The sequence below is a fragment of the Mchenga conophoros genome, linkage group LG3 (genome assembly GCF_057382185.1).
Source record: "Mchenga conophoros isolate Kocher_MC1m ecotype Shallow Benthic linkage group LG3, M_conophoros_male_GT1.1, whole genome shotgun sequence".
In the NCBI taxonomy this organism is placed as follows: domain Eukaryota; kingdom Metazoa; phylum Chordata; class Actinopteri; order Cichliformes; family Cichlidae; genus Mchenga; species Mchenga conophoros.
In genome coordinates this window covers 57,662,430-57,675,884 of record NC_140528.1, presented here as the reverse complement: position 1 = coordinate 57,675,884, position 13,455 = coordinate 57,662,430, and the positions used below count along the sequence as shown (strand labels likewise).

The following is a 13,455-nucleotide window of genomic DNA, read 5'->3' as shown; positions in this document are numbered from 1 at the left end:
AATCTTACACCCAAAGTTTTAATCTTATGTAAAATATATAGAAGTCCATTACTGTATATATTAACTGTTAAGTCTAATATACCCTAGTAAGTAGAGCAGGGAGATATGGCCAAAAATATTTATCACGATATATATTTGAAAATTTGCGATAACGATATAACTGATGATATAATTGATGCGAGACAAAATACAACTCCACAACATTACTAGCGCAAAAAGACAACCTTCCATTTATTTTCACTTAAAGAAGAAGCTGGTTTTTATGTACATTAAAGCTTTATAAAAATGTAACAGTGCAAATGCAAATTCCTTTAGTTTAACCAAAAGGCATTTCCAGTAGAAATGGGCTGACATATCCTGAGCATAACCATGTATAATATCCACTGAAGTTAAAAAGAGGTGCTTTGCAACATTAAACTGCAGTGTGCAGTACGTATTTTTCGGACCATAAGGTGCACGGGATTATAAGGCACATTAAGCGAAACAAAGCAGTCAGATAAATCAAACTTTATTAAACTCATTCTTCTTGCTTCCTCCACTTCTGTACCATTGATTCATTAATGAATGAATTCTGCTCTATTCCCATGTTGTTGCAGTATATTAATGACTAACCTCGTATTGTGGATGGATTATCTCAGTTGTTCTCCTGACTGAAGTTTGGTCCGTTTACAGCATCCTGCCGTGCGATTGCATTTGTCTCTAACCACGAGGAACCTTCACGTTAACTTTTATTAGTGGAAATGTGTTAGTGTTCGTCCTCCAGCTTCACTGTTTATATTATGCTAACATAGCTGTGTCGCTAGCGATCAGGTAGCACATCATTATATACCAGCTAGCCCAACTTCAGTAACCCTACAAACGTCACTGCTGTTTAGTTTCCTGTCTTCATTTATGTTGGAAGTGATAGCAGAGCTGTACGTTTGAATTTTTTCAGAAATCTCTCAGTCAGAACATGCTATATCATGCTTAGGTAACTAGCGAAACTAGTGAGCTAACTTCTGCTAGCTTCCCCATATGGAAAAGATATATATAAATCTTGTAAGGTTTTTATCTGTCTTGTGTGAAACTTGTATGAAAAATATACAAGAGTGAAAATACATATAAGATCCCTTAAAAAATTATATAAATGAAACTTGCATGTTTTGGATACTTCTTAAAAAAATATATGACATTAACCCGACATATATTATCCTAAGAAGAAAAATGTAATATCATACTTATATGAGTTAGACAATCATGAGTGAAACTAAACTATTGTAAGTTTTTCATAGAGAACAAAAGATTTACTTGTGTTATCACAAACAGGAAACAACTAACAATTAACATTGAATGACAAAAAGATGTGGGGGAAAGCCACAAATTTACGAGAAGTTTGCTTTGAACATGTGATTAAATAAAACCCTACATTAGAATTTCCCTCTGGGATTGATAAAAATGCTTTTCATTCATTTGTGTAAAGTTTATTTATTTCTTTGTTTAGCATTTTTGCAAAACTAGGCATCCTATTCCTGACTTTCAAATAATGTTTTTTCCCGTTATTGCATTGACATTTAAAGAACAAACTTTTACAATAAGTTTGACAAATGATTAAATCAACACAGTAAATATTCAAAATACATCTCAAATGTATTCTATATAGATGGAAAAGATATTAGACAATATTCATATTGTAGAAATATTTTTAATTTTGCACAGAATCAGCAGATTACACAAAGATGTAGATAAAATACATTTTATATATAATATATTTCTGTCTTTTTACATGACCCAGATTCATTATGACAGTGCTTTAAGGACCATTTAAACACCACACCACTAGCTTAATGGAATTACATTGAAATACATAAATGTTGTGAACATGCATTGCAAAATGTTTTGACAGAATTATTTTTTTCCCCCAAGTCAGAAACCCATATTTCAATAAGAAATATGTTCAGAAATGACAGCGTGAATGCGCCACCTTTATGAACTGCTATGGCTTTAGACCTTGTTAGCTGCACATTTCACTCTTAATTAGAATGACATTTGACACAATTGAAAGCCTTTGAATCTCTCCCATAATCAACCCCATAATCAGTAGCTCCACCTTCACATTTGGATTGAATCATTTACAATAAGATTTAAGATTAAATTATTTACAATAGTACGTATTCAGTAGCTGACATACAATTGAGGTAGAGTCTGGACACTGTATGTACATACGTGGCCTAACTATCTGAGTAGCATTTATGGCTTTGTAAAAGCCTGTGGGAAAGTGAACAGTTGACATATAGCTCAGCTGAGTTCTTATAAGAGAACCTCTGGCTAACTTTTGCACTGTGCAATTACCATATTTTCCTATAGCATATAAACAATGACTATCCATTTCAACAAAGTGTGAGACAGCAAAAATACTTCCATTTTTTAAAAGCACCACATAATTGTTTCTTTGTTTTGTTTTGCTGTACGTGTAACCGTGAACAATGTCTCCATTCATAGAAATTCTCTTGTAGTAACTCACCACAGAGTTTGTGGGAACCTCTCTAACTGGGTGGAGAGCAGCTTGATCTCTCAGAGATATTTGTCTTACATTTGGTGAACCAAGGGCAGTCACCTGAGTAAACTTTTCATGCTTCTTGACATGCTGGGTTCCTTGTCCCATTTCATTGCAGAACTGTTTAACTTCTGCAGCTGCATTTGTTAAGAACTGCTTAGCTAAACGAGGAAAGGCACGGGAGACTGCCACTCGTTTGCATATTTGTTGTGGTACAGCTTGACTACTTTTTATTTGTTTCAAGAGGTACCCATTGAAACTTTCAAACATAAAGGCTGAGTGAGCCCATAAAGGACCCCATTGCACAACACTTTTACTCAAATGCAACAATGAATGAACATTGAATGTCATGTGCTGTTTTCCATACAGAGATTGTACACCTCCAACAAAGTACACTAATGCGTCGTGTGCGTGGCTTATCAGTTCAGTATTTAATTCGGACCCCAAGAGAATGCTTATCCCTTCTACCAGTAATGCCCAATGACAGTGATACTTCTGTGGAAGTATGCCTTTCAGAACTGGCAAGCTACAGTACAAAAGCCAATGCTGCCACTCATGAGCTTTCCAGAATTTGCGTTCAATTAAAGATCTTGGAACTCGAGCGACGATACCTGGAGGTTTAATAGCCAAGAGGTGTTTGTCTATGCTTGCTGTTTGTACACCAATGTACCATGGCTCAGAAGTGTTTTTAGAATCCATCCATAAAGATGCCATGTATCTGCACACACCAAGCAGTACACAGTGCATGTAGTCAGGGACCATTCCATTGATAAGATCAAACAATGGCAAATCTGCAAGAGGAGATGAGCCCTTTATCCCCAAAATAGTCTTCCCTTGTCTTTCAGCTATTTGTCCTATTTCTACTGTGGTTTTATGATTTCTGTCACTTGGCTTTTCATCAGGACATGCGTAAACCCTTGTTTTTCCATTCCCTTTCCTTGTTTGCATCCCAGGATGAAGGCAAACTCCACAGCCATATTCACCATTAAATTGCTTGAAATTCTGTAACAATGGTCTTGCTACAGCATCACACACACAGCACAATGTCTGTACTTTCATGTGTCTCCGTGCCTGATTGTTAGGATCTTGCCACTCAAAACCAACTTGAGAAAGATTTGCACACTCCTCGACAAATGGTTTAAAGAAGCAGGACATGTCTGGCTTTTTGGATCCAAACCATAAAGCACATAGAAGTACATGTTTGTCTCTACTCTCTGGTGGTATCTCATTAATGCAACACAATATTGGCCAAATACTAAATTTGGAAGACTGAAAAACTGGTACACCATCACAATTAAAAGTGAGGGACAGAAAATCATCTTTACTGGTAGACTTTAAGGTCTGATACAAGCTGCCATCACAGATGTCCTTTATTACATGGCTACCACTGGGATCACCTCTGAAACATAGATCATGCACATTGTAGTTCTCAAGAATGTCTTTTAGCTGATCTTTTAATAGTATACTAATAAAAAAGTTACCTTCCTCTAAACTGGCTTTCACTGTTGTGAATGAAGAACATGACACACAATTAAGTGTTTCCTCCAAAGATTGTGAAGACCCAATGTACTTAGTATAAACTCTACAGTAATGATGTCGTTTAAACTGGTTTGTAATATCAGCGAAGGGTTTCTCCAGAAAATACCTGCTTGATGGAACTACAGTAGTCCCAGCAGAATGTAACTTGAGCAGTTTCAGCAAGTCCTCCATTAATACACCTGTAGTGTTGTGTCTCAAAGCAAAGGAGAGGATTGACATGATGCTTTGATTTTCTGTTAGTCCACTGGAGCAGTTCACATCAACTCCTGCTTCAGGGACGTTCTCCTGAATGGTTGAAAAAGAATTGTGTTATATTTGAGCAGGTTTCACTTGTTTTCATATGTAGCCTTGTTTTTTTTTTTTTGCAAAACTGCATTTACAACATAAACAGCAGTCATAGCGACGTTTGTCATAGTTAAAAATGCAATTAACCGCAAGTCTTACCTGCACCATTGTGACCATTTCTATTCTTTCCTCCTGTCTTTGGGTGGCATCTTCATCGTTTCCCTGAGAAGTATTCAAATTAACTACTCTTTAAAGAAAAGAGAGCCATAGAAAGGGAACACATCTTGCATTTGTTTCTTACCAGTGACACCGTTTGTGGTTCTGGTATCTGCTCATCTCTTTGGGCAGCATCTTCACTTTCCTGTGAGGAATACAACCCAAGTATTGAATATATATATATGAATTAAATATCCGAATGATATATTCCAGAACAAGTAGTGAGTCTGTCACTGACATATTTAAACAGCTTAATGGTGAGCTGTACTTTTCACTTTTACAATGTGATGGAGTAGCGTAGAAGAGACATAAGAATGAAAGTAATGCTTTATTGTGGCCTTTTTTCTGTATGTTGCTTTTAAAAGGAGAGAGAAAGAGAGAGAGAAAGAGAGGGAGAGAGAGACTATAATAATGTATTTTTATTTACCATTGGAACTGTGAAAGTTCCTTCTCTCTGGCTGTCATCTTCACCATTGTCCTTGAAATGATACAAATGAACAACTTGTTTAAGATACATTTTTCACAGCTCCGCTGAAAACAGTCGGGATGATATTTCCATGTTGTTATTATTGTGATTGTTATTATTCTTAATGTTTTTATTGACCTTTAAATAAACACAATGAAAGAGGTTGTCTTCTAAGTAAAAAACTACATTTTTTTTATTATATTTATCATCTCACAATTACTTAAGTAGCACTTCAGATTACTTTCAATGCAGAAACATTATGAATATAGTCTAGATTCTCAAATACTTTGCATTTTCTTATCATAACTAACCTAAACAGAATTTATCAGTCATTTGGCAAACACAATAAATTATGTTGCATAACTTATCATTGAAAATAAATATCTATGTAAGTGTATGGAATTATTCGTTTGTTAACCTACTTAGTACACACAAGACAAAAATATAAGCCAAGTTATGGGTGTCAAATTAGAACTGAAATGTTCCACTTAACCAAAGTATTAAAACCCAAACACTTTGTATCAAGTGCTACTATGGTAGCTGATAAGACATTAACGATATACATTCACTTACTTGTTGTTGTGTGTTGTGCTGTCCGATGTCAGTCAAAGCTCTGTCGATTTTTCTAAAAAAGTAAATAAATTCTTGTAGCTTTCATAACAATGACAGAAACTGACAACTGTATTAACTTATTGGCAAAGGTGCACATACCGTTTTTTCCATCTGGTCAAAGTACGTGAAGGAATGTTTTTCCGCATCCAGTCTATTTCACTTGTGTCAGATCTATAATGTTTTCTTTTCGGCATCACTGTCTCTTAAGTTACAAAACTCAGTTGGAATGTCAGTATAGTCTATAATCTGTGAAAAACATATTCTACCGCCAAATAGAGAAAATACTGACGTAGAGCATGAACTCAAAAATTTGTTTTCAGCTGTGAGTGCCATGATTGGTTAAGTGTACGGTCAAATATGAGGATACACCAATCAAAGGCAAAGTAGGGCGGGCCATGCTGCAGCGTACAGGTGGCCAGCTTTCACCGCGAGACCTCACACGGTCCTCATCAGGTAACGGCTTCCTTACGTAATTTAACAACAAGCGGGAAATCGGTCTAATAAAGTGTGTCTTGCAAAGATGGAGACTACGGAGACGAATAAAACTAATATCAGAGGTAAGTCGCCTAAATGTTTTCGAATTTGAATGACTTAGCTTAAGCTAATAGCTTGCTAAAAGTGGTTTGATGTTTTACGGGTCACATAGAAACAAGTGACCAACGTGGAAATGCTCTTTTCAGAGAATTATGCATGCGACATAGCACTTGGCGGCATTAAAATGGTTCAAACGGTAAAAGTATGCCTATAGAAACCATGTCAAATAGAATATTTTTTGATAAGAAAAAGCCTTTATTAGCATATAGCCCGTAGCATTCTAGCTAGGAAATAGCAACTTTTTTTCCTCCCCCTTCATTTACTACAGAACACGAGGAGAGGAAGTTTGCAGTGGTGCTGTGGAGTGAAGGGGAGGACTATGGAAAGCTTAGTGAAGTAAAAACTGTTAACATATGGGGGTATGATGACTCCAAGATGGACCAGCATGGGAATCCCATTTCCACTTACTCGGCAGTTATTGAATGGCGCCATGGGAAGAAACAGCGAGGAGGGTGGCCACACTACAGGGGCACTGTTGTTTTTGTCTCTGGTAAGTAATTGTTAATGATTTGAAATGTAGAATGTCCTTCTCTACTTGAAAGTAGTTCTGTAAAGAAAAACTGAATTCACTCTTTTTTTTTTTTTTTTTTGTGTCCCGTTTGGATCTTTAGCCATCAGAATTGTTGTCTTAAGGCCAAGAAAGATGCCAAGCGGATTTATTTTACCAAGTGGATCATCATGGCCTTGCCATATTGGTCCATTTGATTGACCTTTATTATAATTATGAATTTATTTTATTTTCAGTTGCTACAAACGGGACAGACATAACTGGGGGATAGGACAGGGAGAAAGAATGAAAGAAAGAGAGGGAGAGAAAGAAAACCAAAGGGGAGAAGAGACGGTGAGAAGGGGGGGGGGAAGAAAGAAAAAAAACAAACAAAGAAAAAAAAAAAACCACCTGGGTCACCTGTATGGAGAAAAAAAAACAGAAGAGAAAGCAAACAACAAAGAGCAACATAATAAAAAAACACGGCACCATCACAATAAACTAGCTAGCAGTAGATATCAGTAGATACTAAATAATAAATGATATTGTGCAGCACGCAAGATAGACAGCGCACAATGTGCTTTGAGGCAGCAGCCAAGAAAGCTGTAGTCCGCGTCTGTGAATACCCGTGTGTACACCTGTGTGCATACCTGTGTGGATCAGCATGCTTGTATTCCAAAGGTTTCTCCATGTAACGATCTGCTAGGGAGTGTGGGGAGCCACAGCCCCGTCCTCCAGGGTATGAAGCAGGTATGGAGGAGATCAAAACTCCAGACATCCAGAGGCCCCCAGAACACAAGAGACCAAGGAAGACCAACAGAGGGGCAGCCGCGCCACTGTCCCAGTAAGAGCTGAGGAGAGTCCCAGATGAGGGCTCACTCAGCAGCCGCGGAGCAGAAGCCAGGGGGAGTTGCAGTGACGCGCCCGTGAGCTCCGCCGGCAGCCAGCTGTGCCTGAGTGACCGAGCCCCAGGCCGAGAGGCCGGGAGCACCCTACCTCCGAAGTGGCCCGAGCAAGCCCCAGGCTCCAGGCCCCGATAAGCGGCCGCCAAGGAGTGAGCCGGTGTGTACCCGGACGCCCACCCCCAGACACAAAGAACCACCAACGCACCGACACCTGAGGGAGTCCGCCACTGGCAGGGGAAGTGTTACATTCCACTTCCCATAAACACATGGAGCAACACAACAAGAACAGAGAGAGAGGTGAAGTAGATCAGATTTTCACCATTGCTATGTGTGGTTGGAATAACAGGGAAACTAGTAGGGACAGTAGTGTTAAAAAGGGTAGGAACAGTGGGAGTAATAATGGTAGGGACAGTGGTAAATTTAAGGGGAGAGATGGTTGTAGGCAGTGGCGGAGCGGGGGGGTGGCTTACTGGGCTTAAGCCCGGGTTGTTTTTTCAGAAGTCCGGGGTCTTTTGGAGTGTAATTTTTTCATAGTTATAACTATAACCTCTGCAGAGAGGGAGAGAGAGGAACAGAGTGGGAGATGGAGAATGAGGACAGAACAGAGATGGAACAAGAGCAGGTGAGACACACGTGTTAGTCAAATGGTTGTTTACCAAAAGTATCACCATATCATAGGTACTCATGTATCTCGTACCTAGTGTTTCTTTTTAGGTTTGTTATTTTTCAAATTCTGTATTTATTAAGTTATGCAGGCTAAATAATTATATAAACTTTTCTGAATCTAAATAGGGGTGGCACGGTGGTTAGCACTGTTGCCGCACAGCAAGAAGGTCCTGAGTTCAATTCCACCATCAGGCCGGGGTCTTTCTGTGTGGCGTTTGCATGTTCTCCCCGTGTTTGCGTGGGTTCTCTCCGGGTACTCCGGCTTCCTCCCACCGTCCAAAGACATGCAACTTGTGGGGATAGGTTAATTGGATAATCCAAATTGCCACTAGGTGTGAATGTGCGAGTGAATGTGAATGTGAGTGTGAATGGTTGTCTGTCTGTGTGTTAGCCCTGTGACAGACTGGCGACCTGTCCAGGGTGTACCCCGCCTCTCGCCCTATGACAGCTGGGATAGGCTCCAGCGCCCCCCGCGACCCTGAAAAGGATAAGCGGAAGCGAATGGATGGATGAATCTAAATAGTGGACTTTGGTAGAATTAAAAAAATAAGTGTAGTGCAGGTCTATGATGATTTTTTTAGTGCTACTATCATCTAGTTCTGATTCTGGTTCTGTCTTGGTTAAATCCTAAGTAGTCCTGATTTTGAACTGTTGTAGTCCTGTTTTAATTCCGGATCAATTCTGGGTCTGGTTGAATTGGGGTTTAGTCCGCGTGTCTTGATACAGCCCCGACTTTGTTCTGCCTTGCTGCTTAATTAAAAAACTACTTTAAGGTGTCCTGCAGATGTGATATATATTTTTTTCCTATATGAAGTCATTCTTTTTTAAACAAAACTCAAAACAGAGCCTAATAATCTTTCAGTCATTTCTACCCCTCCCAATCCCACATGCATACTACCCTTTAGGGCTAAGCCCCGGGTGTATCAAATGTCTGCCTCCACCTCTGGTTGTAGGTGGTGATGTTGGGCAGATAAAGTTTGAGTCACTGTCAGTTCCTGAGGAGGAGAATGTAACAAAGCCTAGTGGTGTCTCTGTGATGGTGTCACTGATCCATTTCTGGTATTGGGACAAACAAGTGTAGATTGAAGGTCCCCAACAAGTACTATAACTCGTAATTTCAAACTGGACCCAGACTGATTCTGCCTTTATCATGAGTGGTTCTCCTTGATCTACCTGTGAAAAGATATTCATAAAAACTGTGTAGACAGGTCAGTAACTTTTAGAAGAGGATGTGTCTAAGTAATATCTATCTTGCCGAAGCACTAGTCTTATCAACTTTAAACTAACTTGTTATTTTTATTTTCTGAATAGCAGGCGTGAGAAAATTTCTAAAAGTTTCATTTGACATCTGAGCTATTATTCTATTACTGGGTCTATTGTGTAACTGCAAGCAAGCTACTGACAAATGTATTAAAGAGTCATTTTACTAACAAGCTGCTTCCAGTGCTGAAAGTTTAAGCCAATCACTTAGCATTCCACCCTCTCATCCAATTATCCAATTATCAGAACTGGCACTAGTGTTAACTGAACTGGAGTTTTTTTCAGTTTCTTATTTTATCCAATGCTGGATATAAGCTACTGGCTTCATTCATCCCCCGCTGTCTTGTGCTAACATTGAGGTCATGAAATGTCCTTTGCAGTCAACTGTTTAGACAATCTTTAAATCTGGGACTCTCCACCATTGGACCCTAGAACTGAAGAAGCTTCTCGGATGAGAGGTGAAACGTCTTCAAGCAACTTAAAGAAATCCAGACGCTTTTCTCTCGAAGCTCCTTAGACTACGATGACCTGGATCACTGAGAACCTTCACAGACATATCTTTAATACAATTTCTACCAGAGGGCTGTGGACAAGGCCTTAAAAAGTCCAAATGGACATCTGGACTTGTTTCTTCGCTTCCTCCTTGGTCTTTCACTGCAGACCAATCACGATCTCCTACAAGGCCTGCTGACACAAACAGGAATCAGCTCACAGATAAATAAGAAGACAGTCCATTACAGTACATTAAAGAAAGGATGAATGGCACTCTCTCTCCAGAGAAGAGCATCAATCTGCTCCACTGTTTGATTGAACTGAACAATGACACTATAGTGAAGGAGGTCCAGCATCACCTGAGTTCAGGACAACTGTCTAAAGTTGATCTTTCTCCTGCTCAGTGGTCAGCTCTGGTCTTCATCATACTGTCATCAGAAACAGAACTGGATGACTTTGACTTGAGGAAATACTTAGCTTCAGAAGAGGCTCTTCTGCAGCTGCTGCCAGTGGTCAAAGCCTGTAAGAAAGCCCAGTAAGCATCCAGTTTGATCCTGGCAAGAGATTGCTTTAAAGCGTTTCTTTGAAGACTTTGGAGAGTTTACTAAAATGTATGTTTCTAGGCTGAGTGGCTGTAACCTCACAGAGAGAAGCTGTGAAGCTCTTTCCTCAATTCTAAGTTCCCAGTCCTCCAGACTGAGAGAGTTGGACATGAGTCAAAAGAACCTCTGCTTGATTACTTGACCAATGCAGGATGCCTGAGGCCTATGCGTTCACTAAGAGACAGGGATCTGCTGGTACATGACATTGTCATGTTTCAGGTCATCCACAGGGTTCAACGTCCATTTCAAAGGTATTTGGGTATTCTGTGTTTTTCAGATTAATTAAAATGGTGATAAAAATCTTACCTATTAATCAAAATGGCCAGTTAATAACCTAGTATAATTGATTGTGCCAAATTGATAATATACAATTAACTTAGAAGCATGAAATTGCAGAATTATTGAATAAAATTTCTTTGTGCTGTTTATCCAGATTTTGTGAAGGTCTGAAAACTCTTGGGGTTCTCGAGAAAATGAGGAGGCATCCAGACAGTTTTCGCCCTCTGTTCTGCTATGAGCCACATATGCTGACTGCTGACCAGGTGGATGATCTTTTTAACATTCATCTATCTCCAGAAGGAAGCAACAGAAGAGCTGCTGAGGAGATGGTTGTTACCTTCTGGAGAGACTATCTCCAAGATGCAGAAGGTAATTGTCACTTTAATGCACAATAAATAGATGTAACGATTTATAGGTTAGCATTTCTGAAATCTTTATTTTAAATAACATACTCATATAACAATAACACCACATTACCCTCTTGGTTGTAGTAACATTTTTACATAGTTCTTTGAGACTATTGAAAGATGAAAAGCATGCTCTATAGTCATTGCAATAACAGTCATTAAAATTCTTGCTTTAGATTAGTACTCACTGACAATTTATGTTGGCCAAATGAAATAACCTTTTAACACTTTTTTCCTTCTCTGTTTTATGCAGAAGAAGAAGAACCTTCCAAATTACAGAAGATATTGGCCTTTGCAACTGGAGCAACTGCGGTGTCACCTATTGGCTTTTCCCCAGCACCCTCGATTGAGTTCATTCATAGAGGAGACGATGACTTCTCTTCTACACCAATTTTCCCTCTTGCCAACACGTGTGTTAACTGCATTAGGCTGCCACTGCATGTTTCATACCAGCTGTTCAAGGAGAAGTTTGATTTTGCATTAGGTAACACTTACGGCTTTGGCAGGGTATGAACACATTATGCTGGAGGAGTTTGCGTGTTTCTCTTTTGTATTGGTCTCTCTATTGATTCAAAGTGAGTATTGAGTATTAACTTGTTAAGGTTTTAATATTTCCAAATTTACCTGCCTCAGTCAAATTGATGTTTTAAGACATCAATTTGACAAGAAGTGATTGTTCTTCAGGATTCATACAGGTAGATACCAATTGTTTAACAGCACGTCAGAAGTTAATTTAGATTGTTGAGTTTGAATATATAAAATTTGTGTCACTTTACTCATTTCATGTGTATGTCCATCGGTTTTTGATTTGGTTGTCTTTGTGTTTGTTTATTCTTCTGCAGTTTCTGTTTGACAACAGAGCTGTCATTTTATCAGTTTAAAGAAAATGGTTTCAATATGTTAGTTTCGATCACATATGTTTTCTGAAATGTTTGTTGTATATTTGTATTTTTTATTTTTTGCAAAATATTTTATTTAATTCAGAAGGTGTAAAAGTGAAGAAAACACATCTATTCCATGATTTCCATCATTTTCTAATGGATTCACTTGTTGAATTATGTTCATTGCAGTCTCATTTATGTTGATGTCAATATCTGGAATATTGACATTATTGTTTGTTTGAAGTTCTGGTAATGGCCCTTCTTTATCAACGCCATAATAGTTATCAACATGAAAAATGTCATTTATAAACGACAGGATTCCCACATTGTTTGTGACACCTGTATGCCACAGCTGAAGAGGGGTCTGTCCTCCTTGTGTAGAGAGACCATGGTTGTTCCACTGATTGACAAATTCTGTTAATGCTATTTCAATCCTTGGCAAATAAACATAATGCAGACAAAAAAGATGTAGCTCATTCAGTGAATCCAACATACCCTGTTCTTCCATAAAGTTAAAGATATTTATAAAGTGTCTTGATACAACTCTGTTGAGTTCTGCCCACAGTCTTTCAATTCTTTGGTTATGTACTGAAACACCTGTAATAACACTGCCTACTCCTATTCTCTGTAACATAAAACGAGCAACCTGCATATTTTCCATACCATGATCACACCTGACCCTTAAGGGCAAACCAAAGTTTTGTATTCCTTCCAAAAATAATGACAAGACACTTGAGGCTCTGTTATTGGATAAGCAACGTAAGTATAATATATGATAGTTCGGCTGAAGCCATCAACACAGCCATGCAGGACCAAGTGCCACCTAATCAACTTGTGGTTGCCGTCAAAATGCCTGTTGAGAGATCAGAAAGCATTACTACAGTTCCACATGTTTGTTCATATTATTTAGTAGTGAATTCCTGACCCTGTACTTAAACAAAAACTAGAGGTTTCATTTTGTACATTTACTTCAACAACAGCACACCTCTCTCTCTCTCTCACACACACACACACACGTGCTTACATGTGCACACACATACACACAGTGGCATAAAATGTCTTTTTCCACACTACGTTTACCTGGCACAATTGATGTTAGAGATTAAAATTGTGATGTAAAATAAAGGATTAAACAACTCAACAGTATATACATTAGAAAACATCTAAATTGATGTACTATGAATCTCCCAAATATTTAACATACTTATATCAATTTCAGTTTTTTTGGTTA

At 38.5% G+C, this 13,455-nt stretch overlaps 1 protein-coding gene across 1 annotated transcript; it reads left to right on the top strand.

The window, feature by feature from the left end:
• The first annotated feature begins 10,822 nt into the window (after window positions 1-10,822).
• Window positions 10,823-11,891, top strand: LOC146579724 (G2/M phase-specific E3 ubiquitin-protein ligase-like). The gene is made up of 3 exons (XM_085267988.1): window positions 10,823-10,908; window positions 11,091-11,305; window positions 11,597-11,891. The coding sequence occupies exons 1-3, from the start codon at window positions 10,823-10,825 to the stop codon at window positions 11,854-11,856; spliced, it is 561 nt and encodes a 186-aa protein (XP_085124114.1). The 3' UTR covers window positions 11,857-11,891.
• The last annotated feature ends 1,564 nt before the right edge of the window (window positions 11,892-13,455 follow it).

Excerpts from the sequence above, each read along its gene's own strand:
- LOC146579724 (XM_085267988.1), top strand. The coding sequence starts at position 10,823 with ATGCGTTCACTAAGAGACAGGGATCTGCTGGTACATGACATTGTCATG. Across the intron at positions 10,909-11,090 it reads GTTCAACGTCCATTTCAAAG|ATTTTGTGAAGGTCTGAAAA; the intron begins GTATTTGGGTAT and ends CTGTTTATCCAG. Across the intron at positions 11,306-11,596 it reads CTATCTCCAAGATGCAGAAG|AAGAAGAAGAACCTTCCAAA; the intron begins GTAATTGTCACT and ends TGTTTTATGCAG.